This window comes from Eublepharis macularius, chromosome 6, assembly GCF_028583425.1.
Source record: "Eublepharis macularius isolate TG4126 chromosome 6, MPM_Emac_v1.0, whole genome shotgun sequence".
NCBI lineage: Eukaryota > Metazoa > Chordata > Lepidosauria > Squamata > Eublepharidae > Eublepharis > Eublepharis macularius.
Window position 1 is genome coordinate 58,944,278 of NC_072795.1, and position 25,803 is coordinate 58,970,080.

The 25,803-nt window shown below is 41.3% G+C and overlaps 1 protein-coding gene across 3 annotated transcripts in view; it reads right to left on the reverse strand.

Moving 5' to 3' along the window:
- Positions 1-1,114: 1,114 nt before the first annotated feature.
- Positions 1,115-25,803, reverse strand: part of MAP3K13 (mitogen-activated protein kinase kinase kinase 13) — a 63,364-nt gene continuing 38,675 nt past the window's right edge. For all 3 annotated transcript variants that reach the window (XM_054983037.1, XM_054983036.1, XM_054983038.1), the window contains 11 exons: positions 24,558-24,749; positions 24,282-24,440; positions 23,937-24,095; positions 19,241-19,349; positions 15,615-15,724; positions 14,228-14,344; positions 13,392-13,529; positions 10,190-10,907; positions 9,919-9,986; positions 7,579-7,876; positions 1,115-2,922 (listed from right to left, as the gene is read on the reverse strand). In XM_054983037.1, coding sequence (XP_054839012.1) covers positions 2,821-2,922; positions 7,579-7,876; positions 9,919-9,986; positions 10,190-10,907; positions 13,392-13,529; positions 14,228-14,344; positions 15,615-15,724; positions 19,241-19,349; positions 23,937-24,095; positions 24,282-24,440; positions 24,558-24,749 — 2,170 coding nt within the window. In that variant the 3' untranslated portion in view covers positions 1,115-2,820. The remainder of the gene's footprint in view (positions 2,923-7,578; positions 7,877-9,918; positions 9,987-10,189; positions 10,908-13,391; positions 13,530-14,227; positions 14,345-15,614; positions 15,725-19,240; positions 19,350-23,936; positions 24,096-24,281; positions 24,441-24,557; positions 24,750-25,803) is intronic.

Sequence of the window (25,803 nt, forward strand, 5' to 3'; positions counted from 1 at the left end):
TAAACTACACTAAACTGGCTTGTAGAGAAGGAACCCTTTGGGAGAGTCATTTCTGAGCTAACAAAGTCAACTGCTTACTGCTGTAGAAAACACAGCACGTAGCTCCTTTTTCATTCTTGACACCATTCTTTGCTTTGTTGTATTAAAAAAAAACTCACTAGAAATTAAATCTTGTCAGCTAAACATAGGCCGTTAAACTGGAATCAGCCTGCCACTGGGTAGCTTCAGTTTATTGCCAAGTCAGATACTCTTAGTCGTTTGGGGACAGTGCCTGGGGAAAATGGAGTTTGGAGATGAAGCTCAGCAGGGATGTGATGTCACGCTAGGACTTCTGTTTCCACCCACCAAACTGCTATTTCTGCCTAGGGAAGTGATCTCTATAATCAGATGTAATTCCAGGAGAACTTCAGGCCCAACCTGGAGGCTGGTAACCCTAGTTGCAAGGCCAGGATGGGTGTGTGTGAAACGGTGAGCTGGGAAAGGAGACTGGAAAGTTTAAAGGTCATGTAATAGAGTGCATTTCTCAATAATACTACATTTTTGAACATTAAAAATTAAATGTAACCGGAGGGGAGAGTCTTTTTTTATGTCAGGAAGGAAGAAAGTAGCCAGGAAGTTATTTGCAAGCTGGTCACACTTCAATCTGAGAACCACTGGCCTATCCCATATCTCAATGGAATGGCTTTATTAGGCTGTGAAAACAATCAACATCTATGGGACTTCAAAAATAAGGGTATTATTATCCACAAGCTAGGTATAAACTGCTAGGAACAACTTTTCTGGAGTGTGTAGATTTCTGATCTGTCTGCTATAAGCATGCTAAGATGTAACTAGTGGTATTCCTGGCTTTAGCAAAGAGGATGTTGTTTCAGGTGAACATGACTGATTTGATGAATGTTGTTCTCTAACACAGCACAGCAGAGAGGCTAAAGCATGTCAGGATTCAAGATCTGCATCCTGCCCATTTTATACTATATGCACATGCAGGCCAGCACAGCTTCAATCTACTTGTACTGACCTACTCCCTGCTTTATAATCTGCTGTGGCCTCTAAGAGATTAGATCCCATCAGCAAGGAGCACCCTGGCTCCTCCTCCTCCTGCAATAAGGAGCCAGGGGGCAACTGAGCAAGGACTCAATAAAATTGTGCTATGATAAGACCTGCCAGTAATCTATAGCAATTACAATAAATAACAACAATAACATAACTTAAGATTCATGTAGTCCAGCTACAATTTTTTTAAAAAATATGGAATAATTTAACTCATACAATACTGTTCTCTGAAAGAATTTCCCTTCAATTTGCCAGTAGGCTATACATTTACAAAAAATTCAAATCATATGTAAACAAACAGCAGCACATCATACAAACTGTCCTTGTCCTTCATTTTGGGAGTGGAGGTGCAACTCTTAAATCACTGACTAAAATATAGGTCCTACTACAAGTTTACATTCCACACAAGGCTCCTTCCACCTGTGAATGTAAAAATTACAGGGCATGCTATGGGCACCCAGGTAAAAGCAAACAGCAGCACTTTGCCTATAAAATGAGATTCAGCGCTTGAGGGGAGGCTATATTCCAATTCATTATTATAAACCCCAGAAAGTGGCTTAGTAAGAATGAGGTAATGCAGGGGGAAAGTGGAATACCATTCTCTTAGGAAAGGCAACAGCCTTGGGCCTTTTCCAGTCCAAAATTCATCACTATGGAAATATGGCTTAGGTTCTCTCTGACCCAAAATGAAGGACATCCTCTACTCATCTCTGTATTCCAAATATTACTTTATATCAGCCCCAAAATACTCCCATATGAGAACACTAAAAACAAAGGGGTGGCCAGTAGTGTTGTCCAAGTAAGACTGTTCCTCTGACTTCATCCAAGTATAATCCTCCGTTATTGTGTACTGGCAAATGTCAGCCATGGCAGGAACAGTTTCAGTTTCTTCCTCTAGTATTCCTCAGGATGTGCAGAGTGTGTGAGTTCTCATTATATGAAAATTAATTTGATCGATTTGTTTTTAATTGAAGGAAGCAAACAAAAAGGCAGGTTGAAAAGAAGAGGAAGGTAACCAAAGCTACAGCACCTTCTTTTCTGTCTGTTCAGCAGCCACTCCATGCTGCATCTTCAGATCTCACAGTAGCAGAATGGTGAAAAGTGCTAGAGGGAAGCTGAAGCTAGAATATAGTTGTAGGATGTCACAACTGCTGAAGACTGATCAACTAATACGATTAGCTCCCACTCTCATATTCCAGGTGTGCAGTGACTAGATACACGTTGCTACCAAAAACTTCCAGGAAGGTGAACAACTTTGTTAAAGGTACACTCTTTACATTAACGCTCTTCTTTGTTCACTGGTAACCTCACCCATTGGATGAGACCATGTCATTGAGTCAACTTCCTTTATTTCCTGCTTCTTCAGGGCCATGAGGCTTGGTCCCATGCCAAAATAGCAGCATCACATCCTAGCCTATTTACGCATGCAATCTAAGACTCAAAAAGATTATTCTTTTTCATAGACCTATCTTAATTTTTTGCAACAAATTTTGTCTATGATACAATTCACTCTTTAGAGTAAAAAGTGTTAAAATGCCAAAAATATGGTACAGTAGCTCAATTATTCAATAAAATACATCCCTGCCATTCTTGATTGAAATGCTCACAGAAAAACCGATTCATCAGAACATTTCTCCAAAGATTCAAGTTATTGCAGATCATTTTGGTGATGGGGTTAAGAAGCAGTTTCTCAGAGAAGAAAATGAAAGAGTTCATGAGGGAATCAAAACGCCAGCTGATAAAATGACTGCGGAACAGAGTTCATCATTACCAGGTTGCAGAACTACAAGCTTTACTGGTCCTCACGGTTGCATCAGAGCACTCCCCAGCTGAAGAGTCACCACCGGAGTCTCCAAACTCCCCAGGATTCTGCAACACAAAGTGCAGGGAACAACCTTCTGAAATGACTTTTGGACTCTTCTGAATAGTATTTTCATACACATCAGATAATGGCAACCCTCAACGCATAATGAAAGGACATACAAAAGGTCTTCGAGAAAAGAGCCACCAGATCTTTTTCTCCCTAAAGCAGAATACGCACATTTCTCTGACAAGGGAAGGGCTTGGGTAGATAACACAACATTTTCCAGCAAACCTGAAGCATTCATTCCTGGTCAAAAACAGTTGCTTCAACTGACGGTGCTCTATAGTTCTCCTAAACTTTTTTTTTTAACTGATGGAACCCTATAACAGCATTTTGTTTTAGTTCTTGCCCTATCTACTAGTTAGCAGTGTGTTCAATTCTACACAGCAGAATTAGGCTTCAGATTCCCAGCCCATGGTTAAATCACAGAACACAGTTACTGGGACTGTAAAAATGAATCCACAATTTTAGAAGTTTTCCTGTACTTGGAAAATCAGCATGTCTGGAGCGAGTACCAACCAATTTTTCTGTCACTGAGTTCTGCAGGTGAGCAAGTTATGTGAGATCTCCTGACTTCCTCATGGGGAGCAGCTCTGCTGTGCTAGTGATCTTTCCTTGCCTCCTCTGACAGGAAAAAACCCTCTCTATTGGCATTGCATTCAATAGGGCTCCTATATTCTGGATCCACTGCACAGAACAGAAAACTCAGAACAAACTCACTGCAGAGTAATTCACACATGCTGCAAAGCTTTTCACTTGAATAGTGGCCTGGTTAGTAAATTTCAGGGTAGGTGCATCATGTGAATCCTTCTGATCAATCAAGGTAAACAGGTGTGCAAGAGCTCGCGACCACCAGTCAATGTTATCTTTCAATATCTCCGCTGGGAGCCCATCCAAACCAGGGGCCTTATTAGGTTTGAGGGATCCAATGAGATCGACAATTTCATCTTGGAATCCTTCTGTGTTTGAGGTGCACCACTAGCTTAGTAAAGCTCCTGTAGAAACTCAGACCAAAAGTTAAAACTGTTGCTTCCTGAAGGCAAACTGGAAGAATCTGAATATGGAGGTACACCTCAGATCGATCTCACTTATCATTAATCTCACTTCTAGACAGCAAGCTTCATCCTACCAGCTTTCCACAGGCATAAGAGGGAGTGATCTAACCCAAACCTTTTCTGCATTGCACCCCCTCCATCCTGAGTGGCTAGTCCTTTCCCATTTCGGTTATCTGATCCCTGGCATAACTTTTGGGGGAAGTGGAAGTCAGAAGGGGCTTATGGGGAAGAGAAAGCAAAAAGCAGGAGGAACCCAGTCTCTGCAATGGGCCTGAGAGTTTCCATCCAGTTTTACACAAGTTTGTTTAAAAACTTTTGATGGAACTGTCAAAAAATTTACCTTTTAGGTAAACCAAGACACATTATCCTAACTGCTTCCTTCCATTCATGTTTAAGACCTCAGGGAGAGAGGTTGTGCTGTTTTATGCTGCTGCTAGTTAACACCCCTGAATTTCCCTAGGGCTGGGAACTGAAAGTTTGGGCAGAAGGTGTGGGTGCTCCTGATGGTTTTAGGATACGAGTGGTTTTGGACAGAAATGACAAGGAAATTTTCAGGCCTAAAAAAGTTGATATTAATGAAAGAGGGAAGGGGGTTGTCATTTTCAGAGACTGCAGGAACCTTTGGAGTGCTTCTGTAATCCCTCATTTCCGGTTAGCTCAGGTTCCACTAACAGCAGTTCGGTATATCAGGTTCCCTAAGGAAATCCCAACAGAAAAGGGAATAAAGCAAGGGTGTGTCCTAGCCCCTCTACTCTTTAATCTGTTCATAAATGATATTGACACTAACAGAAGTCTCTTGAAGTGCTTAGAAATCTTGTGGAGGGTTTTTTTTTAGCTTGAACCTCTAGTGGATTTTGAGGAGTGAAGTATCTTGAGTCCCCCAAAGCCTGGATGGCAGCTGGAGCTATGATGCTGGATAATTCCAGGGAGTTATAGTAGCCCCAACCTTGCATTCATCTGTGCCACACTCCCTGGAGTGTGACTAGTAACAATTGCCCCCCCTTCCCTTTTATGGGCTTCCATCTCTCATTTCTGGGGCCATTTTACAGCTGCATCTTTAGCAATGTGGCTGAAGTACAGAATCAGAAAGTCATAGTGGAAATGTCTCCAGTTATTCAATGGGCAAGATAAGAACTGGCAGCATTACCATGAGGCTGAGCTGTCAAATTGTTGGGGTGGACCACCTCCTGCACACTGATGGGAACATGGCACCTTCTCCCAATGTGACCACTGAATCCTGATTAGAGCCAACAGTTAATTCTGTTTTCTGTGAGTGCTCATTACAAACAACTTCTTTCTCCTCCTGTTCAACCGACTGCTCATCAGTAGAGGGTGAGGAAAGCTGCTGCCTTTTCAGCTGAGTCTTCTTTACAGATAAGGGTGCTATCCTTCCACCCCCACCCCCCAAAAGGAGGAGTTAGGAAGTAAAGGTAGTTGTGGTACTGCAAGTTAGTTGCTCACCAAGTGGACGTTCAAGAGGATTAACTGGCTGATCCCTAGAAAAGCTGTCTCCTTATTAAAACACTCAGGAAATGGCAAAATAGAGGATTATGTAAGAAGAGAACTAAAGAAAACTGAAACCAGAGAAAGAGGGAAGTTGGGAAGGAGCTCTGACTGTAGCTGGAACCAATCTCTATATTGTTCTAGACTGTCATACTTCAGGTGGTTTTATTTTATCCTGTTACTGTATGTATTGTTTTGATTTTACTCGTTGATTAACGCTTGCTACTATTTTTATCCTTGGTTTATTTTTATCTTTTCTAATGCTATTTTTGGCTTGAATGTATTATTATATTGTTTTTAATATACTAGAAGCTGCCTGTAGTGCCTTTGATGGAGAGCATTGCCTAAAAGTAAATGAATAGCCGGAGCGCAACAATTCTGCTCTTTGAACAAAATTACCCTTCCTTCTTAGCAGGAAGTTAAACTTCTCTTGCCAGCTATGCAATCAATGTATGAGAAAATAATTTGCGCTCTGCACAGTAACTGAGACAATCCCAACTCTTGGATTATTGGGCTTCACTTTGTAACATTGTCCTTCCTCCTCTCTGCCCTTCTTTTGCTTGTACCCAAGCAGATATACTTTTGCCCATCATCTGATGAATAGGACTTTAGTTCACAAAAGCTTATGCCACAATAAGTTGTTAGCCTGAGGCAACATTGTATAGCGGTTGGTGTTTGATTTGGATCTGGGAGATCCAGGTTCAAATCTCTGCTCTGCCATGGAAGCTCACCAGGGTTATTTTGGGCCAGTCACTCTCTCAACCTAACATACCTCACAGGGTTGTTGTTGTGAGGATAAAAGGTAGGAAAGGAGAATGATGTAAACTTTGGGTTTCCATGAGGGAGAAAAGTGGAGTATAAATATGTGACTAAATTAAAAACTGTTTGCATCTCTTTTGTGCTAAGGTATCTTTTTGATCAGACTTCTCTACAAGATTCACTTCCAGTGAAGCATCATTGTTATATTTAACATTTTTAATTTGTGGGATATAAGCTATTTAACCAACAGAAGCTTTATTTGAATTCTTGAGGGAAAATTTTAAATCAATGAAAGCTGAAAGTCAAAAGGGATACTCATTAATTTTGGGGCTAGTTTAGGTTCATATACATTAAAGCAATAAACAATAAAAAAAATTAATACAGCCATGGGAACAACAAAATGTCAGACAAGTGTTGGAAATGTAAAAACCATGAAGGTTCATTATATCATATGTGGTGGACCTGTGAGGTAGCAAAGCAGTTCTGGGGAGATATTACAGAAGTTATGACTGAAATTTTACAAATCCCAATAAATAAGAACCCAGAACTGTTGTTGCTAAATCTGAAATTAGAAGAGATTCCCAGGCAACAAAGAACTTTATTATTCTATATGACAACAGCGGCAAGAATTTTGTATGCTCAGAAGTGGAAGACGCAAGAAGTACCATCTATTGAAAATTGGATACAAAAATTGCTGTACATGGCAGAAACAGATAAAATGATGAGAAAGTTGAGAGAACAGAATCCAGAAGAATTTCTTAATGACTGGGGTAAACTAAAACAGTATTTGGAAAAGAAGTGGGACGTAAAGGGACAATTATGGTTTTTAGATAACTATTAATTTTGCAGAAAGGAAGAGATACTGATCTTTACAAGAGAAGAGAGGAGATAAGTTAGAAACAATGTAACTGATAGTTTGATGTTAGGTTTTGTTTAATATAATCTATTTTACTAGGGTGTTAAGATAGTTAAGAATAGAAAAGGGGATATAAGTAGTAGATTTAGACAGCGGGTTGGAAAACTGTTGGAAGTCTTAGATTAAGGGGGGAGGGAAAAGGGTGGGAGAATATGGAAGTGAGGGTTTTAATTGAAACTCTGTAATATTAATTTTTACTCACCCAATAAAATTTTAAAAAAAATTAATACAGCCTTTTCTTCCAGTAGCGAGCGGTAGTTAAATTAAATGTTAAATGTTAAGACTTCAAAGTTTCAAAACTATACCGAGGTTTTAATAAATTACAATATTATGTACATTTAATAGATAGGCAGTCAAGTAACAGCATTAACTTCCATGCTGCCAATTGATGTTTCAGCTGCAGAAGGCAGAAAAGATAAGCTACTGACCTCATAGCCATGCTCCTCAGGACACAGCTTGCCTAAGGACATCTGTGTTTTCACCCTGCGTACAGCACTCTCTTTATCAGAAAGACCATCAGACTGGGTAGAGATCTCAATGGGGATTTCTGGAGTCTGTGACAGCATCTCATCCAGCTTCTCAGCCAACTGACCTCCTCGCTTGTTGGCTCGCTCATCTGGGCTGTTGGAATGATCACTGGTATTCCCTTCCTCTCCATCAGACACAGAGAGGTTCTCAGAGCTGAAAGTTGAATAGGACTGACAGCTACTGATGCAGCGATGTGGCCTGCAAATGCACAATAAGGTTAGTCAGTTTGACAAGGCTTAAAGGCCACAAGGAAGATAGCTAAATTCCTAAAAGCATGTCTGTTATGCTGACTGATTAAAACTGTGGGTCAAAATCTGCCATGTTATAAACATAACTTCCCAATGCACACATCATCAACAAAAAATGTCCATACAACAATACCTACACCAGGGTTTCATGGTGGTTCTCACAAAAAAGTCCTTCTACCAAGATTTGGCAACCACTTCTTCACAGAGTTCAGCACCATCTCTGAAGAGTCAGTTATAGTTCGGTAGCACAGACAAGGGCAACATAGGATTTTTCTGCCCACCCATTCATTCCAATTGAATTACCGGGAGATTCTCTAGGCAACATCTATAGGTTGAACTGGATGAAGGCCCTTCATGATGAATTCTGGTGTTTTAATGGCCTCCTTCACCTAGCTGATGTTCCTTTCAGTTCAAGAAGCACACTGATAAGCTAGGAGCTGGACTGAGACATTCTGCAAACCTATTATCCTGTCCCTAGGTCCTTTATTGTGTGGATAATATAACACACCAAAAGAAAAGGCAGGCTAGCTTTCCCTACACTGTTCACTTTTCTACATTCCATGCATTTTTACCATACTGCTACAGACAGGTAATAATTCATAGCATATATGGGATTCAGTAGATGCTAAGCCTAGCAAAAGTGGCTTTATTAGCATCCATGTTTGTTAGATCCGAATTAGCTCTTTATGGTATGAAAAGTCATTTTTAATTCCTACTGAAGTCTGAATACACTGTTCAAGGAAGTAGGACAACTGAAAAGTGTTTATTCAAGCTAAAAGGAGAAAGCTTCTGAAGTCTAGTGCCAATGTGGGGGAGGAGCCTCTAGAGAATACTACAGGTGATGGGAATTTCAGAAATGCAAAGCAGAATTCGGTTCAGCAGAGATCTAGCTAGAGAGTAATAGTTTTAAAAGGGAAAAGAGGGAAAAGATGAAGCTCTCTGCCATCTCCAAAACAACAACATGGACGATTTCAGGAAAACTGATGTTACTGTCATCAAGGTTGCAAAATTTCACAGCCAAACTAGTTGCTACACTAAAGATTCAGCTGTTGAATGCAGCATTCATGCATCCAGCTCTTCTATTACTGTCCTCTCTCCCCACAACAATAGCACAACAACAAGAGACATGATTACTTTGATAGCAACAGGTTGAATAGCTGTGCCAGGGGAAATAAGGACTCACTGGATTTACTTACATGCATCTGTCTGTGTGTAATTTGCAGTTAGATTTACTTTTTAGAACCAATACAGGCCTGAGCAGTCAGTGTGACATCACTACAAGGTGCTAATGTGACACAATTATTGTGATTTCAACATTCTAGCACACTGACCTGTTATCCATTGAAGCACTACCAATTACTCTGAAACCTCCTGAGAGGCAGAGTTAATTACAAGTATGGCAATGCAATTCTACCTGTGCAGCATACATCCTGTTGCCTATAATAATCAAGTGAATTCTATCATCAAGGAGAAATGGATATTTAACCCTACACTAAACTTAAATCGGCAATTTTCATAATTCTATCCTCACAGCTCAAAGCCCTGAAGCTTCAGATTATCTGAAAAATAATCCTGCAACTGTCCTTTGCCGAGTGTCCCTTGTGTTCCGAAAAGAAAGAGGAAGCACCTGCTGTTTTCATCTCTGCCACACTTTTTGGTATAAATGTGTATTGGAAAGTAAAGTGGAAGTAGTACTCCATGGATCTGCTCCCTGTTCGTGGATGAGTGCATTTTTAGGATATGGTGAGGCCACCTGTTGACAGGCAAGTGTTATCCCACTACCGGCTAACATTTTTTCCTGTGTGCAGGATGACCAGCAAATCTCCCGTTTTTGTTTTTTTAAAAAAAAAAAAACGTTGTAGGAGAATCAACCCTCTGATTTACCATGCCACAATAAAATTAAATCTCACTAAAATTCTCTCTCTTCCATTAACTAGCCAGTTGCTTAACAACTACTGAAATAATGACGCAATAAAGAATTAAGATTTCCACCTTTGTCTTCGAGGAAATTCCACTTCACTGTCTACTTCTCCTTCTTCTTCTGAAGAGTCATCACCACTCTGGCAGGAAGATAAAAGACTACTGTTGTTTGCCAATTATTATCAACTGCCAATTACAACAAACTTGCAGCAAAATGGCCTCCAATATAAAAGCGAATCACACAGCAATGTTAACAAAACGAAATCTTGTAACGTAGCATGCATGCTATGACAGCTAAGTTTATAGCAGCCCAGTGTTCGTCGGAAGGTTAGAGGAACTTTACCTTTGGGAGGGGTCGTGTTTTACACAGCAGTCCTGGAGTGCTCGCAGGGCGGGAGGAGCCATGGGAGGACACTGACTTGTGGGTGCTAAATTCACTTCCCTCACTCCTTCCAAGAAACTGCACATTAGCATACAACGGGTCATGCATTGGTGCCTCTGGTTGTTCCGGCCCTGGCTCAAGTGACTGTCCTTTGTTGGAATGATTTGACCCCAGTCTGCACTCTGGACAGAGGTTGTACATGTCTCCTTCACAGCATTCCCAATTATTAGCCTTGCTGCCCTCATCCCCCTCCAGATTTCTTCGTGAATCAGCTTCCATGGCTGCAGACAGAAGGTCAGGGCTAGAGCCAGACATCCTCCGCTGGGCATGATTACTAAGAGGGCTACGCAGAGCTGCAGCAGGGCCAAAATACCGGAGGTTGTTAGCGCAGTTGGCTATGTCCTGCCCATGTGTGTTTAGCCGAGGGTGATGCCCATGATGAGGAGGAGGATGTTGAGGATGGTGAGATGGCTGGTCCGAGTCCTCCTGGGCTGGCTGGCTTTTCAAAATCCCTGTGAAGTCACTGTAGCTGCCTTTGCTGTTTCCTCGTCGGTGGCGTGGTTTGCTACGGTAACGGCCTTTGCTATTAACAGTAGACATCTTGGGACTCCCTGAGAGGGGAGAGCCACTAGGTCCCACCTCAGTGTTGGAAATGCCATCAGACCTCAACAGATCAGGCCTGGAAAAGGGTGCAAAACAACGCATTTTCTCTGTTAGAAGTCATATAAACAAAATAGTAATGCAAGATGAGCTTTCATGTAATCTTCTGGGTAAATATGCATCAGAGGATGCTGCAAGTGCCCATGGTAATTAGAGAGAAACTAATATTTTCATATCCCATACACTGAACCAATATTTTATTCATGCCTGCTCAATCTTCAGGACAATTCATTAAAAAGTTCAGTGACAGACACATGGACAGCACGAAGACTTCCACCAGACAGGCAAGTGGATCTCCATGCTGGGAATTGAACTCCTGGGAACACACAAGCCTGATTTGGATTGGGACTCTGGCATGTGAGAACGGGATTCTGCCTGCTCTCCCTGCATCAATATTTGCCCCACCAGGGAAGCTTACATGTACTGATGGCTACATGCAAGTTTCCCCAAAAGAGCAATGAGCAGCTACTGGTGACCATTCCTGAGCAGAAAAACAGCAGAGGAAGAAGACTGAAGGCTTGTGTACTGCATTTGTGATCTGTACTGGGCATTCAAGCTGGAGATATCCAAAAAGGTGTCCTAAAATCCACATGGGAGACATCATACATGAATTGGGTGTTAGTAATTAGTATACTCCTGAAAATGGCACAAACCAGATTATTCCTCTAATCAGAGACTGAAGGATCCACAGCTTATGGACATACATGTTCTACTTCAAGTTTCATGGACTTTGAAAGGTTTATATAATTAAAAGAAACTTCTCAACTCTTTCATATGCTAGTTTACACCTTGATTGTGTATGTCTGGTTTTCAAACATTCAACCACTGCAGAAGACAGAGGAATCTAAGACAAGAATCAAGAGGAGCAGGAGGCTGTGTTGTACAAAGCTTTCATGTTCTGTATTTGGTAACACTTGCAAGTACATCATCAAGATAAGCATCCTGCCTGTTTAGTGATCTAGACCAACAAATGAATTAGCGGTACTATCACTAATACTATTTTTTAATCCTTGGACCTCACTTTCACAGCAGCATGAATAAAAATACGTATTTTAAAACACTACTTATAAAAAGTATTGTCCTCAATTCAAAAGAGAAGCAGGATATCCCCTTAATGTTTCCTGAGGGTTCAATCCCCACCGCCGGAGAAAAACATTCCTTTAAAAAAATACGGGGGTGACGGTGTCTTCCAATTTTCCTGGATTTCCCTTCTTGAAGCATAATAAAGGGCAAGTTTTTCAGGGCATGATAACCCCAACATTTGACAGCAACACAGACATTTGTCTAGGCTGGTACTGCTGAATTTACTCAAAAGGAAGACAACATTTACCTTTTTTGCTTCCTTAAAAAGGGGAGGGGAGTAGTCTTTCACTCAGGTATAAAGTTCTGCTGACTGTGAGAAGTGAGTCACTGAACATGTTAGGAGAGCTCTGGAGAAAGCACACCAATTCATTCACCAGCAGAGAGGATTGGCAGTGAAACCGACTGCTGAGTCTACAAATGCTGCCTTCAAGCTGCCTGGAGCTTCAACGGAAGAGAGGAGGAGTCACTTGGGCTAGCTTTAGAAACTGCAGCTCCTTACCTGGTAAATGCTAAGAAGTGGTAGGAACAGCAGGGGCGGATTTGCTCCTCTACTGACCCATGTTTCTCCACACCAGCTTTTGTGTCTTCCTTATGTTTCAGGACAAAGTTGCCTAGTACTTTCTTTCCCCCCAGGAGAGAGAAAGTCAAAAAGCTGGTGGGTATACAGCAATTTAGCACAAGCTGTTATGAGATTGTGGACATTTCAGATATGGAAGAATAAGGCAAGTAGTTAATTTTAAATGTCCTGATGAACTGGAAATATAACACCTTCTGTTGGAAGTTTGATTTCCTAGCCTACAGAAAGCATTGTAAATGGAGGGTGGGATTAAACAATGCATCCTTTACTTCCTTCTAAATTCATTGCTATCAATGGATTTAGAAAGGTGTGATTCTGTTTAGGATTGTGATGCCAGATGGTCAATCTGAGGCCTAGTAGTTCGACTGGCTATAAAAGGGCCAATCTCTTACCTTTTTAAATTTGAAAAAATGTGATCCAATATTACTTGTTACAATGATAAGATAAAAAATTGAAAGAAATTATTTTCTCCTGTAGTCTTTTATTACTGTTTACTATGTAATGAAAACCACCTCTTTTTTTTAGAGGGGGGGGGTTGTCTTACATTCAGGGTCATTTTCCTTTTGAGTAAATATGACTCACTACCTCCTAGTGGATCACCACCACAGACTGGAATTCTCTCATTCCTTGTAGTTCAGAATATGAAAAGCTTTAAAAGCATATCCAGTCCCCCAAATTAAAGCAGTCTATACAATACTTTAATGCGTTTAGTCTAAACTGAATACAATTTGGTCATTTTGCTCAGACTACTTCAGTAATAAGCACTTCTGTGTATATACAAGGGGAACACAACTGTTAATTAAGAAAAAAAGAACTTCAAAATTGTTGCATTATTTAGCTCACCGTTTAATCTGACCTCCAGGCTTGTGGTTGACTCCTCTCCTCTTCATCAATTTTTCCATTGTATTGGCATGGATTATGGGCCGGACTGGGTGACGTTTGTAAGTCCCAGGATATTTCTTTTCCACAGCCTGTTCCCGTCTGTATTTTGGAATGAAAATAAAATCCCTAATGTTCCCACCATAAAAGAAAGTTACCAAAATACAGAGTGATGACTTTCTCCAAATCAGCTTCACAATTTTTTCTCGGCAATGGAGCATGGCTAGTTATTTGCTAATCAACTGCTGAAAATACCGGGAGTCTTGATTGTGGATCAGATCAAAATTCAAAACATAAGGAAGTATACTATTCTAAGAAAAACGATTCACCACCCCCATTACATTAATTAAGTGACCCCACACACACACACACACACAGAGGGTTTTAGAACAGACAAATCACTTCAGATTCCTAAATTCAAGGAATATTCTTTCATGATAGTTTCTATGGTAAACCTAAAGGGTGCACTTCTTCCCAATTTTGAAGTCAACTACTCTATCCTTCACCCAGGTCTGAAAACTGATGGTATTGAGATCCTATGGCTGCATCGACAGAAAGCTTCACAGAGCAGGTCTAGCAGATCAAGCTTTCTACTGGCACAAGGAGGAAATTGGACAAAATGGACCCCCTCTCCAGTGGCTTTTTGTCAACGGGAGTCCTGTGACCACTGACAATGCCTCCAGGGGCCACAGAAGGCTGCTGTGGGAAGGGGAAGATGTGGAAAGATCTGTCACAATCCTTCCCATCCCCTTCTTGTAATCTCCCATACATGACTCTGGGCACATAGGTGGATTACATACTTAATAAGCTCCTTTTCCCGAACCTCCAGCTGTAACATGATGGCACTGAGTTCCATGTATAAATTATTGGCCCTCTCCAGTTTCCTCTCATAATGTTCACGGATGTCCAGTGCATGCCTGTGCAAAAAGAAAGGACAACCAATTTCAAAGATGTAGTTAAGTGGTCTTTGCCATCAGTGGCAGTGTATATATGCAAAACAAAGGACAATTGTACTTTTGCAGAACTTTTCTGAATTCAACATACCCGATACAATTACTAAGACAAGCAAGAACGACTAAAACTTCTGCAAACTGCAAACACAAGTTCAAGGCTTAGCTATGAATGAAGCACCTGATACAAATAATTGTAATCTATGGTTCCTCTCATGATATGGGAATCTGGGGTCATCCAATGAAGCCTTAGCACTAGATTCAAGACAAACAAAGAATATTCTTTTGCACAACACAGTTAGGTTTATACATTTTGCTCTCACAAACTGATAATATTTAACTGCTTAAAAGTGGTATAAACAAAATCAGAGTATTAATTTTATTTATTTATGTCATTTATAGTCCGCCTTTCTCAGCAAGACTCAAGGCAGATTACATAATGTGAGATTAGTATATTTAGTATCAAGGAAATTTCAGTAAACAATGCCATAGGGTAAATAAATAAAAGTTTACAAAGACTTTTAAATTTTTTTTACAATTAAATGATTACCTAGCATAATTAACGGCAGCTACTTGGAACTTTTATATTAGCAATACGTCTTAGATCTTTGTATGCCATTAAAGGTATTTGAATTGAATTGAATATTAGCAATACCATTTCAGACTCTGAAACGTCCCTCTTCACAGGTTTGGGGCTTCCAAGGCAGGTAAAGGTCAGGAGTCCAGCGCCACATACTACCTGTCTAGTCTCCACTGTTGCAGGCAGAAAGCCCTGACCCAAATCCTCACAGGGTCCCCTCTCTCCTCTTCCAGAGGCTCCACCAGACAGGCAGCCAGTTCCCTGTATTTGCCACCCCCTCACCCAGTTACAGCCTAGGGCTATTGGGGAAAAGGAAACTCAAGTTACTTTCCATATATATATGGAATATATATGTGTATTATTCTGATAATTATATATTAGTCTATGTATATTATACTGCTAAAATAGTCTGTGTGCGCGCACGCGTGCGCGCAGGAGCGCGCTCATGCGCTGCCACTATTTAACTCACTAGGCCCTTTCCATGTGACTAGAATGTTAAACCTGGGTTAAACCAAACAAAAATAATCTTTATTTACAATAAGGAACATAGGAGTAAATCCAATACAGAGTTGAAGAAATGCTGAAAGAGCATCAGCAACAGATGGCCCCTTGTCTGACCCAGCAGGTCTCTTTTATGTCCTTAAGAAATAAACAAACCTGAGTTCTTCTCTTCTGCGGCGAATAAGTTCTTCATCTAACCGATGTATACAAGTCCCTTCACTTTTAATTTTCTCAAAGTGCTTCTTCACTTCCTCTCTCCATTCAGCCTGCAAGAGTAATTTTACAATTAAATGATTACCCAGCATAACTTGTTGCTATCTGTTTGGTATCTTTATATTAGCAATACCATTTCAGACTCTGAAAAGCCACATGCCACCAAGACTTGACCTGTAATTTGATCTGATTTTCAAACACTAGCTCATCTGTCAGGTATAGGAACAATACTCTAAGGATCCAGTCTTAGTCTATAAAATTGATTCTGTTTCACGACAATCTAGTTCAATTCCTTCTTCCTAGATATGTAACCATCTACTTTTCAATTCTAGGGCTGTTCAAAGGAAATACATAAAGCAAAGCAAAATCAACACAGGCTTATTCGGCATTAGATTTTTAAACTCACAACCCCTGTGGATTTCCCTAGAATACAGCATATACAATGATAATTGCAGTAAAGTAGTTCATAACATAGTAATACCAGCATCTACAGAAGGGTAACAGTGGCTCCATTCAAATATCAAAACAAACGAAGAGTTTATTTGTAGTAAGAAAGAGCCAAAATCCTCAGTTTGCATACTCCCCTTTCCTTTTTTCCTTCAACTGCATGCTGCTCCAAAACTACAAACCAGAAAGCCTTCAATAAACTGCAATTTGATGTGTTGTCCAAATTGAATACTTTAATAAATTAGACTTTGTTTCTTGCTTACAAACCACGACTCTAAATTACAGAGCCAGAAGGATACAAGCAAGCAGATTTTGGCCCTCTTTCATTACAATATGTGAGATGTCTGAAGGCAATCACTATCAATAAAGACTTTTTAATAAAGGAAGCTAACATGTCTTCCCTGGACCTGAAACTACAGCCATGGGTAAATACATGGGAATAAAGGAAGCTCTTTTGCTATTACTATGATTCTTTAGGCTCTACTTTGTAAGACTAAATTTAATATCTTTTACACTGTCCAGTCCATAGGCGAGAGGCATTAAAAAAATTGTTCACACATCTATTTTAATGCTAATTCGCTAATTCTAAAAAGAAGAATTATGAAAGTTGGCATGACAATGCAAAATGCTGATGTGGGTATTTAATACAATCCAGCTCTAGTTGTGGTCAATTAGCTGTGAACAACCAGCAACTCTGGTGTAACAGCAGGAGTTGAGTCCAGCAGCGCCTTAGAGACCAAAATAGTGTTACCTGGAAGATTGCCAACAGATTGTGTTTTTCTCAGGAATCTGTGTTGTCTCGCACATAACTGGGGGCACTGATAGCAACTTCCACCCCACCATCGACTTGACCATGAATCAATCCACACAGGAAGTACATTATTTAGGCACCACTCCCATCTCACTTCTGATGCTGATTTCTGCTCTAATCAAACTGCATTGCACCTCACTGTATCTGAAGAAGGGAGCCTTGACTCTCAAAAGCTTATACCATGAATATCTTGTTGGTCTTTAAGGTCCTATAGGATTCAAATCCTGCTTTTCTACTACAGGCCAACACAGCTACCTACCTAAAATTCTGGTGTGCAATTCCTGTTTACAAATAGACAATGCTATTTATATCTAGCTAATTCAGTAAGGCCCAGCTGTACAGCATGATGCAAATGGGGATCCAGATGTGCATTCAGATACACTTCAGCACAGGGATCTGCTTCATTGAACTACTGAAGTGATGTTTGACTGTAGAAGATATATTTCTCCACTGCCATACTTGGCCTGACTGGCAACAATCCAACAGAAAATCAAAAGAACCTGACTGCCTCTTGTTGTTGCAGATATCCTGCACCTTGTTATAGCAATTCCATACAATATTTGAGCAAGATGCACTCGCCTGTATTCCTAACTGTACTTTAGTGATAAAACAGAGTTGCACTTACCTGTAACTGTTGTTCATCAAGTATCTTCTGTGCAGGCACACATTGGGATAGCACAGGTGCAGGCCAGCTGCAGAGAGATATGTCAAGCTCCAGGAAACTGTGGAGGGGGATGCCTCCTCGGACAGTGCTCATGCGCTTATTTTCCTGCCTAAACAGCGTGCATCCCCCTTCCCTCAGTTCTCCTGAGCTGTTGGAGCCACAGCCTAAGGCAATAAATAGAGCTCACAGCAGGGTAGGAGGGAGGGAATGTGTGCCTGCACAAAAATACTTCATGAACAGTCACAAGTAAGTGTTTTCGTTGTCATATCTTCCTGTACAGTCCCACATTGGGAGTATAACGAGCTACTCGTCACCAGTGGAGGTGGGGTGAGTCTGTTAGTTGAACAAGGAGTGTAGAACTACTGCTCAACTGCTGATTCTCGTCTCGAACTTCTATTGACAGAATGTTTGATGGAGGAGTCCACTGAGGACCATGCTGCAGATCTGCGGATGTCACAGAGTGGCACACCTCTGAGGAAGGCAGCAGATGAAGCTTGAGCGCTGGTGGAATGACATCTGTCTTGATGTCAGGACATGAGACTTGGGCATATGTACAGCACAGTTTAATAGTAGATACTATTCATCTTGATAAAGACTGTGCTGAAGCCATCTGCCCTTTATGTGCGCTGGCATGGCAAATAAAGAAATCTTCAGATTTTCTGAACCATTTAGTCCTATTCAAATAAAATGAAGCTCTCCTTATGTCTAACTTGAGTAATGTGCATTCGGAGTCAGAACTTGGTGTGGGAAAGAACACGAGTAGTGTGATACATTGGGACAGGTGAAATCTGGAAACTACTTTGGGCAGAAACCTCATGCTTGCACACATAATCATCTTTTTGGGAGAAAAACTGAGTAAAAAGTAGATCATTTCTTAATCCAGTTAGTTCCCCAACCTTTCTGGCTGATGTGATGGCTGCTTTTGAGACATCCCAACGAGCAACAAATGAAGACATTGGGTGGGGTAGGACAGAACTCACAAGGCAGAGGAAAGGTGAAGAGGAAAAAAATGCAGGGAGCAAAGAGAAGAACCTCTCTCAATTGCAGCAAAAGAACTAAGGGAAGAGGAGGACACCCTGCCTTGAGAAACACACTGTTTAGGCGGGAAAAGGAGTGCACGTGTGCTGTCAGGGGAAATGTCCTCCTACATGAGGTCCTAGATTTTGACATCTCTCGCTGCAGGTGGCCTGCCTGTGCACAGTCACAATGTGGGACTGCACAGGAAGACATGACGATGAAGGGTGTATTCTTTATTTGGGAAATTACTTTTGTTTTAAGTTTATCCCTTCTTGCATCTCAACCTCTTGGTATACGTGCCTTTTTTTCCATTCATGTAATGCGTTCAACGAAGTAGGCTGCTTATGAAACTTTATGGTACTATGAACTCATTAATCTCAAAGGTGCCAGAGCAAATGTCACTCTGTAGTGGAATTTGGGTTTTTGTTTCTGTACCTGTTTTTTTAGGTACCTTAAGTACATTGAGCCTCATAACTAGAATTCTTCTCTTCATGTTCCCTCATCAATTTAGTACCATCCATCCTTGCCTACTTTGTCTTCCCCTTCCAAGTATATAGAGCCTAGTGGAGACCACAAAGAGATCTGACACTACTTGTGCAATTCTGCTGCTAGTAACAGTTCTAGCTTTACCTGTGACTTGAAATAAGTCTCCTGAGGAGTCGCCAGTACATCAGCAGATGCAATATCAAGGTGCATAAGTGTCTGTCGGAAAGAGGGCCGATTCCGCGGCTTGCTTTGCCTGGAAAAGGAGTAGGAACTCATCAATGCAGTTAAGTTAAAATATAATCATTAACATCTGGAATATTCTACTTTACATGTATTGTCGAAGGCTTTCACGGCCGGACAAAGCGTAGCATCCAGACAAGAATAAAAGAACATGAAAGACACTGCAGACTTGGACAACCTGAAAAATCAGCAGTGGCTGAACATAGCCTAACTCAAACAGGGCACAGGATCTTATTCCAGGACACCAAAATACTGGACAACACTTCCAACTACTTTGTCAGACTGCACAGGGAAGCCATTGAAATTCACAAGCATAAGCAAAACTTCAACAGGAAAGAAGAAACCTTAAGAATGAACAGAGCATGGTTTCCAGTTCTGAAAAACACCAGGCTAACAAAACACTCTACACCCGAAAATAGCCCTGCAGAGAAGATTAGCACATCAAGCACCAATCCATATGCAAAAGAACCTCCTCAGGATACAGTGAAGCCTCCCGCCATTAGCATTCCACACCCTGGGAAACTCTTACAGGATGACTCAGCTCAACCCCACCCCTCCTGAGTAGATATAAATGACCTGCCAACATCTTTTCCACACTGTGACACTGAGAGATCTCTGTCTTTTGATGCTACACCTTTGAAGATGCCAGCCACAGCTGCTGGCGAAACGTCAGGAACTGCAATGCCAAGACTACGGCAATACAGCCCGGAAAACCCACAACAACCATTCTACTTTACAGTTTGATTTCAAGTAGAAAAGTAGACTTCTATGTTTGTGGCAATCTTAACACATTCATGAATCTGAAGTAGTTTTATCAAATCAACACATTATTCAAAATTATGCATTATCTGCACAAGAGTAGATGTAGCATTGTTAGAGTGGTATATACAGGCAGCGATCTCAATTTTGGTTGTCAGTTTAAAGAAAGTGGGATCCAGAGCAAAGATCATGGGTCCAATGCAGGAGGAAAGGTGGAAACGTGCATCAAATCTAGAGCAGCATGGTTACTGCACTCACACTGATTCCCCACCTGACAGTGTAGTTCTTACACTACGCTCACTACCATCTGTTTTGCAGGTTATGCAAGATCTCCGCCATCCATAAACAGCTACAAGCATCTTGTACAACCTGTATCCTAGCACTACATTCTACTAATGGCAGCATATTCCTCTAATCCAAGAAACACTCAAAATCCATATGCCTAAACATTTCCTGATACTTTACTAGTAAGAAGCCAATCAAGATAAATACCATTTTTCACATGATACGTCCCTAAGTCCACTTTATTTTATTTTTTATTTTATTTCTCACTGAGACTCAAAGTAGATTATACAGTGTAGGTCAATACAATCAATGGCTGAGACAGTCAATAAACAATACAATAGAGTAAGGATAACAGAAATTTGAAAACAAGCAGAAATCTGATACAGACCTGAAAACAATGCTGAAACAAAACATAAGCAAACTGACACACAACCATCCAGTAGGAGTATACTTACAGCAACAGACAGTACACAGTAGTATAGTCAACAGACCCTATTACTTTATAATACATCTCTCTGAACCATTTCCTTACAGAACAGTCCTATTACCTGTATAAAAAAGCCCTCCTGAATAATTCAGTTTTGCATAGTTTGCAGAAAGTCAGAAGAGTGGGAGCTTTCCTGACCTCATCAGGAAGGATATTCCATAAGGTGGGAGCCATCACATAGAATGCATGTGTACAGGCAGCTGTTGATTTTGCTCATGTGCAGAGTGGCACCTGCAGAAGGCCCTGTTCAGATGACTGAAGCTATAGGGGTGGGGCATAGGAAGACAGGCAGTTTTGTAAGTATGAGGGACCAAGGCCATGGAGGATTTTGTAAGTGACAGCCAAAACCCTGGACTGAGACCAGTAATTCACGGGAAGTGAATGAAGAAACTGCAGAAAGGGAGTAATACACACGCTTCACCTAGCTTCTGATAATAACTGAGATGTGGTGTTCTGCACCAACTGGAATCTTCAAGTTGATTTTGTGGGAAGACCTATGTAAAGAGCATTACAGTAGCCTAATCTTGATATTACCCTGGTGTGGATCCAGGTAGCCGTATCGGACGTGCCAAGATAGGGGGCAATCTTCTGGGATAACTGAGTTTGGAGAAGACAATTTTTTGCAACTGGATTTACTTGCTTCTCTAGCAGCAGCGCTGGATCCAGTATAACCCCTAGGCTCTTAAGCAAGTCTGCAAGGGTCAACTGAACTTCATCAAAATTTGAGAGTGCAACGTCCTTCAACATCTCGCCTTCCCAGCCAGTTCAGTTTCAATTTGTTTGCTTTCACCCATTTGACCACAGCTGCCAGGCAATGACTCAGGACCTCTACTGAATCACCAGGAGACAGATAATAGGATACAGAGCTGGGTGTCATCCACATATTGATGACAGTCAATTCCAAAGCTATGGATAATTTCTCCTAAAGGCTTTACACAGAGGTTGAATAATATGGGGGACAAAATGCACTCTGTGGAACCCCACAAGATAGTTCTCACACTGAAGATAGCTGGTCTCCAACAGCAACCCTTTGAATCCATTCCACAAGGAATGATTCAAAGCATTCCAAAACACATCCTCTGATACCTACTTCTGCCTCTTAATCCCTCTACAGGATGGCATGATCTACTGTATCAAAGGCTGCCGGTAGATTCAAAAAGAGCAACAATCAAACACGGCCTTTGTCTACATTCAGACAGAGGTAATCAGCCTAAAACCAGATGGGAACGGTCCAGAGCATCAGAGTTATCCAAGACTACCTGGAGTTGGAATGCTATAGCTCTCTCAGTTACTTTGCCTAGAAAGGCTACATCATTTTTGTATAGGGATGTTTGTTAAGCAATGGGCAGATGCCCATCTCTGTGCGTGGCCGAGGGAAGGTGCCTTGATTTAGTTACTGATTTATGACAGGCAGTAAAGGCTCATTTATTGGCCTTTGCATGATTTTAGCAGCAAAGATAAGCAAGGATCCAGTGCATAAGCAGCAGCCTTCATAGATCCCATGATCTGTGAATGAATTGCTGTAATTGGGTCAAAATGGTCCATGTGTAAACCAGATGGTGTTTTAAATATTTTTCCTGCCTTGCCTATATTACAGGCAGCATTCAGATCAGAGCATATTCATGCATTTTTATCAATTAAAAAAACAGCACAGCTAGCTGTCTGCACCTGACCCAGTAAAGGTTCAGACTTAGGAGTTAGATGTCGAGATACCTTAAGGAATTTGGATCAAGGTGAAACAAGTGATGCAGCTGTAGCAGAGAAATAATGTTTGTTTGCCACTATTACCACCTTATCAGAGGGCTTCCAATGGGCTCTATAGCACGCTCTATCAGATTCAGTGTGAGTTTTCCACCAGCATCTTTCTGGATATCTTCCAGCCCTGCGTAGGTCTCCCAGCTCCATGGTAAGTCACGGGGCTGGCTTCCACCCCAACGGCAGGAGAGGTTGATGAGGAGTAATCTTATCAATGGCTTCAAGGAACTTCACGTTCCAAGTTCCCATTGCAGCCTCAACAGAGAATGTATTAGAAATTGTAACCCCCTCCTTTCATTTTGGAATCTAGAAAGATCCATGATCCTCTGCAGGCAGACCATTTTAATAGGAGATAATGGTCATACCATGGTTCAGGCTGAATCTCCAATCCTGAAAGAAGACCTCCTCACAAAGGCTCAGTGCAAAATATTAAGTCCAAGGTGTGGCAAGTCACTACGTGAGAAAGGCCCAGGGTAGCCAAAAAAGCTATAAAATCCAGTGCCAGCCCAGACGAGGAGCATTCAGCATGAATGCTGAAGTTACCTAGATCAGTTTAGTTGTCTCCAGCCCACATCAGAGAGCATCTCTATCAGTTCGGGAAGGGTGCTTACAGGAGGACTAGGCAGCCAGTAAACAAGCAGAACACCCAATCTATCCTTTGGACCCAACATAATGTTAATGCCAGCTATAGGCTGTACCAGGAGTCTGCAGAAGTTAAAGGACTCATGGAGAATAACAGCAAACTTTCCTCCCTGGCCATCTGTGCATGGTTGGTGGAGGATTGCATAATCAGTTTGAATTAGTGGGGACAGATATACCACATCATTTCCTTCCAATCTCATCTGTTATGCAGGTCAGGTCAATCCCCTCTTCCTGTAACATCCTTGTGAGGCATACAGTTTTGTGCTTCACTGATCTGACAGTGCATGGTATTAGCAAGGAGGTGGGAAAATAAGGAGCCCTGCATCATCAACTCTTAGGATGCTACAAAGATCAGACAGGCAGCAAGTATCCTTACTTGATACTGGCCGTGTTTGATAAATCCCACCCCCACCTCTCCCAGTTCCCATCTGCACTGGAGTAGTACATCCTGCTCCAGGTAAAGATTGCTCCCACAACTACTAAACTGACTTTCAGTCAACACTTTTGCTTTGGGTTGTGGGTATGAATTTTGCAAGAGTCATGGTTGCAGCAAGGGGCAGGAAGGAGATTCCTAATGGATACTTGCAAAGGCCGTGGTGTAAAACAAGAACAGCAAACTGAAATGTAGGTTACATTATCAACTTTGCAAATTGTACAAGTAGCAATTCTTACCATGTTTGCTTCATAAGGAGTTTGAATCCATCTGGGCAAGTGGAGGGCACAGGAAGGTGCAGGCTATTACTGCCTACACCCCAGATGATGGCTGAGGAGTCTACATCCTTATAAGGAATCTCTCCAGTGAGAAGTTCCCACAAAACCACCCCAAATGACCTGATGCAAACAGAAAGATACAGACATTGGAAAACTATATTTAGCAAGGAAGACCATGAGAAAAAAATGACTTCTAAACAGGGAAAGCCAATAGCAATACCAACTCATGAGATAGCTGACTGGGTGAACAATTAAATTCTATTGGGAACACAGAAATTGTCTAGTCCTTTTGTATGCATTTCTCACCAAATATCCACTTTTTCAGAGACAGGTTCATTGCGAATCACTTCTGGGGCCATCCAGGCTACAGTTCCTGCAAAGGACATTTTTGTACTCTTATCGCTGAGTTCTTTGGAAGTACCAAAATCTGAAATTTTTACTGTATCGTTGTGAGTGACTAATACACTGAAGACAGAAAAAACACAGAATGAAGTGTAAGAATGTTTTCTACTGCTATAGCAATTCAAGCCTTAATTTACATTCAACTGTATTTCTTATTCTTGATACACACGAGAAACTCACTTAGGTGACTTGAGGTCTCTGTGGATGATCTTATGAAGATGTAAGTAGTTCATTCCACCAGCAATCCCTGTGGACCAGTCCACAAGCAGTCGGGGTGTGATCTTCCGGCCTGCTCGCAAGACTTCATACAGTTGTCCATGAGCACAGTACTCCATTATTATACAATAACAGGGTGCCTGAGTGCAAACTCCCCTAACAGAAAATAGAACTGTAGATGAAAGAACCAAACTAAAAACAATGGGACCTTACAAGTTGAAACCCAGTGGCTAACTCATTCTCCTCAATAGCAACATACACTACATTGTTGATTATTTATGAAATCAGTCATTATCTGTTATTAATCAGATGCATACCTCAATAGTAAAGGAAGTAAAGACCCTTCCCAGATCAGACTAATCAGTTATAAACATTCCCCACTCATTTTCATAATGTAATATTTAGCCTTCATGGGGCAGAACGCAGAGGATGAAACACTGCTTCTACACCAGGTGGTTTTCCATGGTGGTCTGGTTGCTAATGTGATGGGGTTGTGAAACTGCTCTTGCAACGTAGAGTCTAGACAGCGGAGGGTTTATTTTCTCTCAGCTGCTAGTTGTCATTTCCCTTTCATACTCAATGTGCACTGAAACCCCACCACGTGACCTTCAGGACTCTCTGCCCAACCTCTTTTATTTTGAGGAGCAACCCACTCCTGTCCCTCTGTTCAAAAGACAGGCTAAGATGTGAGGGATTTTCGTCTTTTTTTAAAAAAAACCTCTAAAAGCACGCCTAACATTACACAGGAATAACACAATACCTTTTAAAACTTTGTTTTAAAAAATCCTCCACCTATTTACAGAGGCACCTCCAGACATCTCTTCTCCCTCCTGTGTTTAAAAGGCAGATGATTCTCTTCTGTATAAGAATTGCTGCAAGGGACTAGCACCTTGCAGTCACCAACAAATGAAAAGAGGAATTAAGACTAGCTCTTCACTGTCTTGTCAAGGAAACACATTTTCTACAGGTTTAAAATAAAGCTGTTAATGGCCTATGCACAAATACAGGACAACATCATGTGGAAACATGAAAAAAACAGCAGTCAGGTAGCTGAAATGCGGAAACCCCTTCTCTGAATGTGCTTCAAACACTAAAACTACTGCCCAGGCAGGCAGAAAACATGGAAGCTGCTGCCCAAAGCCAGATCCCACCAGGGAGATGAAACATGCAGGGCCGGCCCGCCCATGGAGGCCAGGTAGGTGGTGGCCTC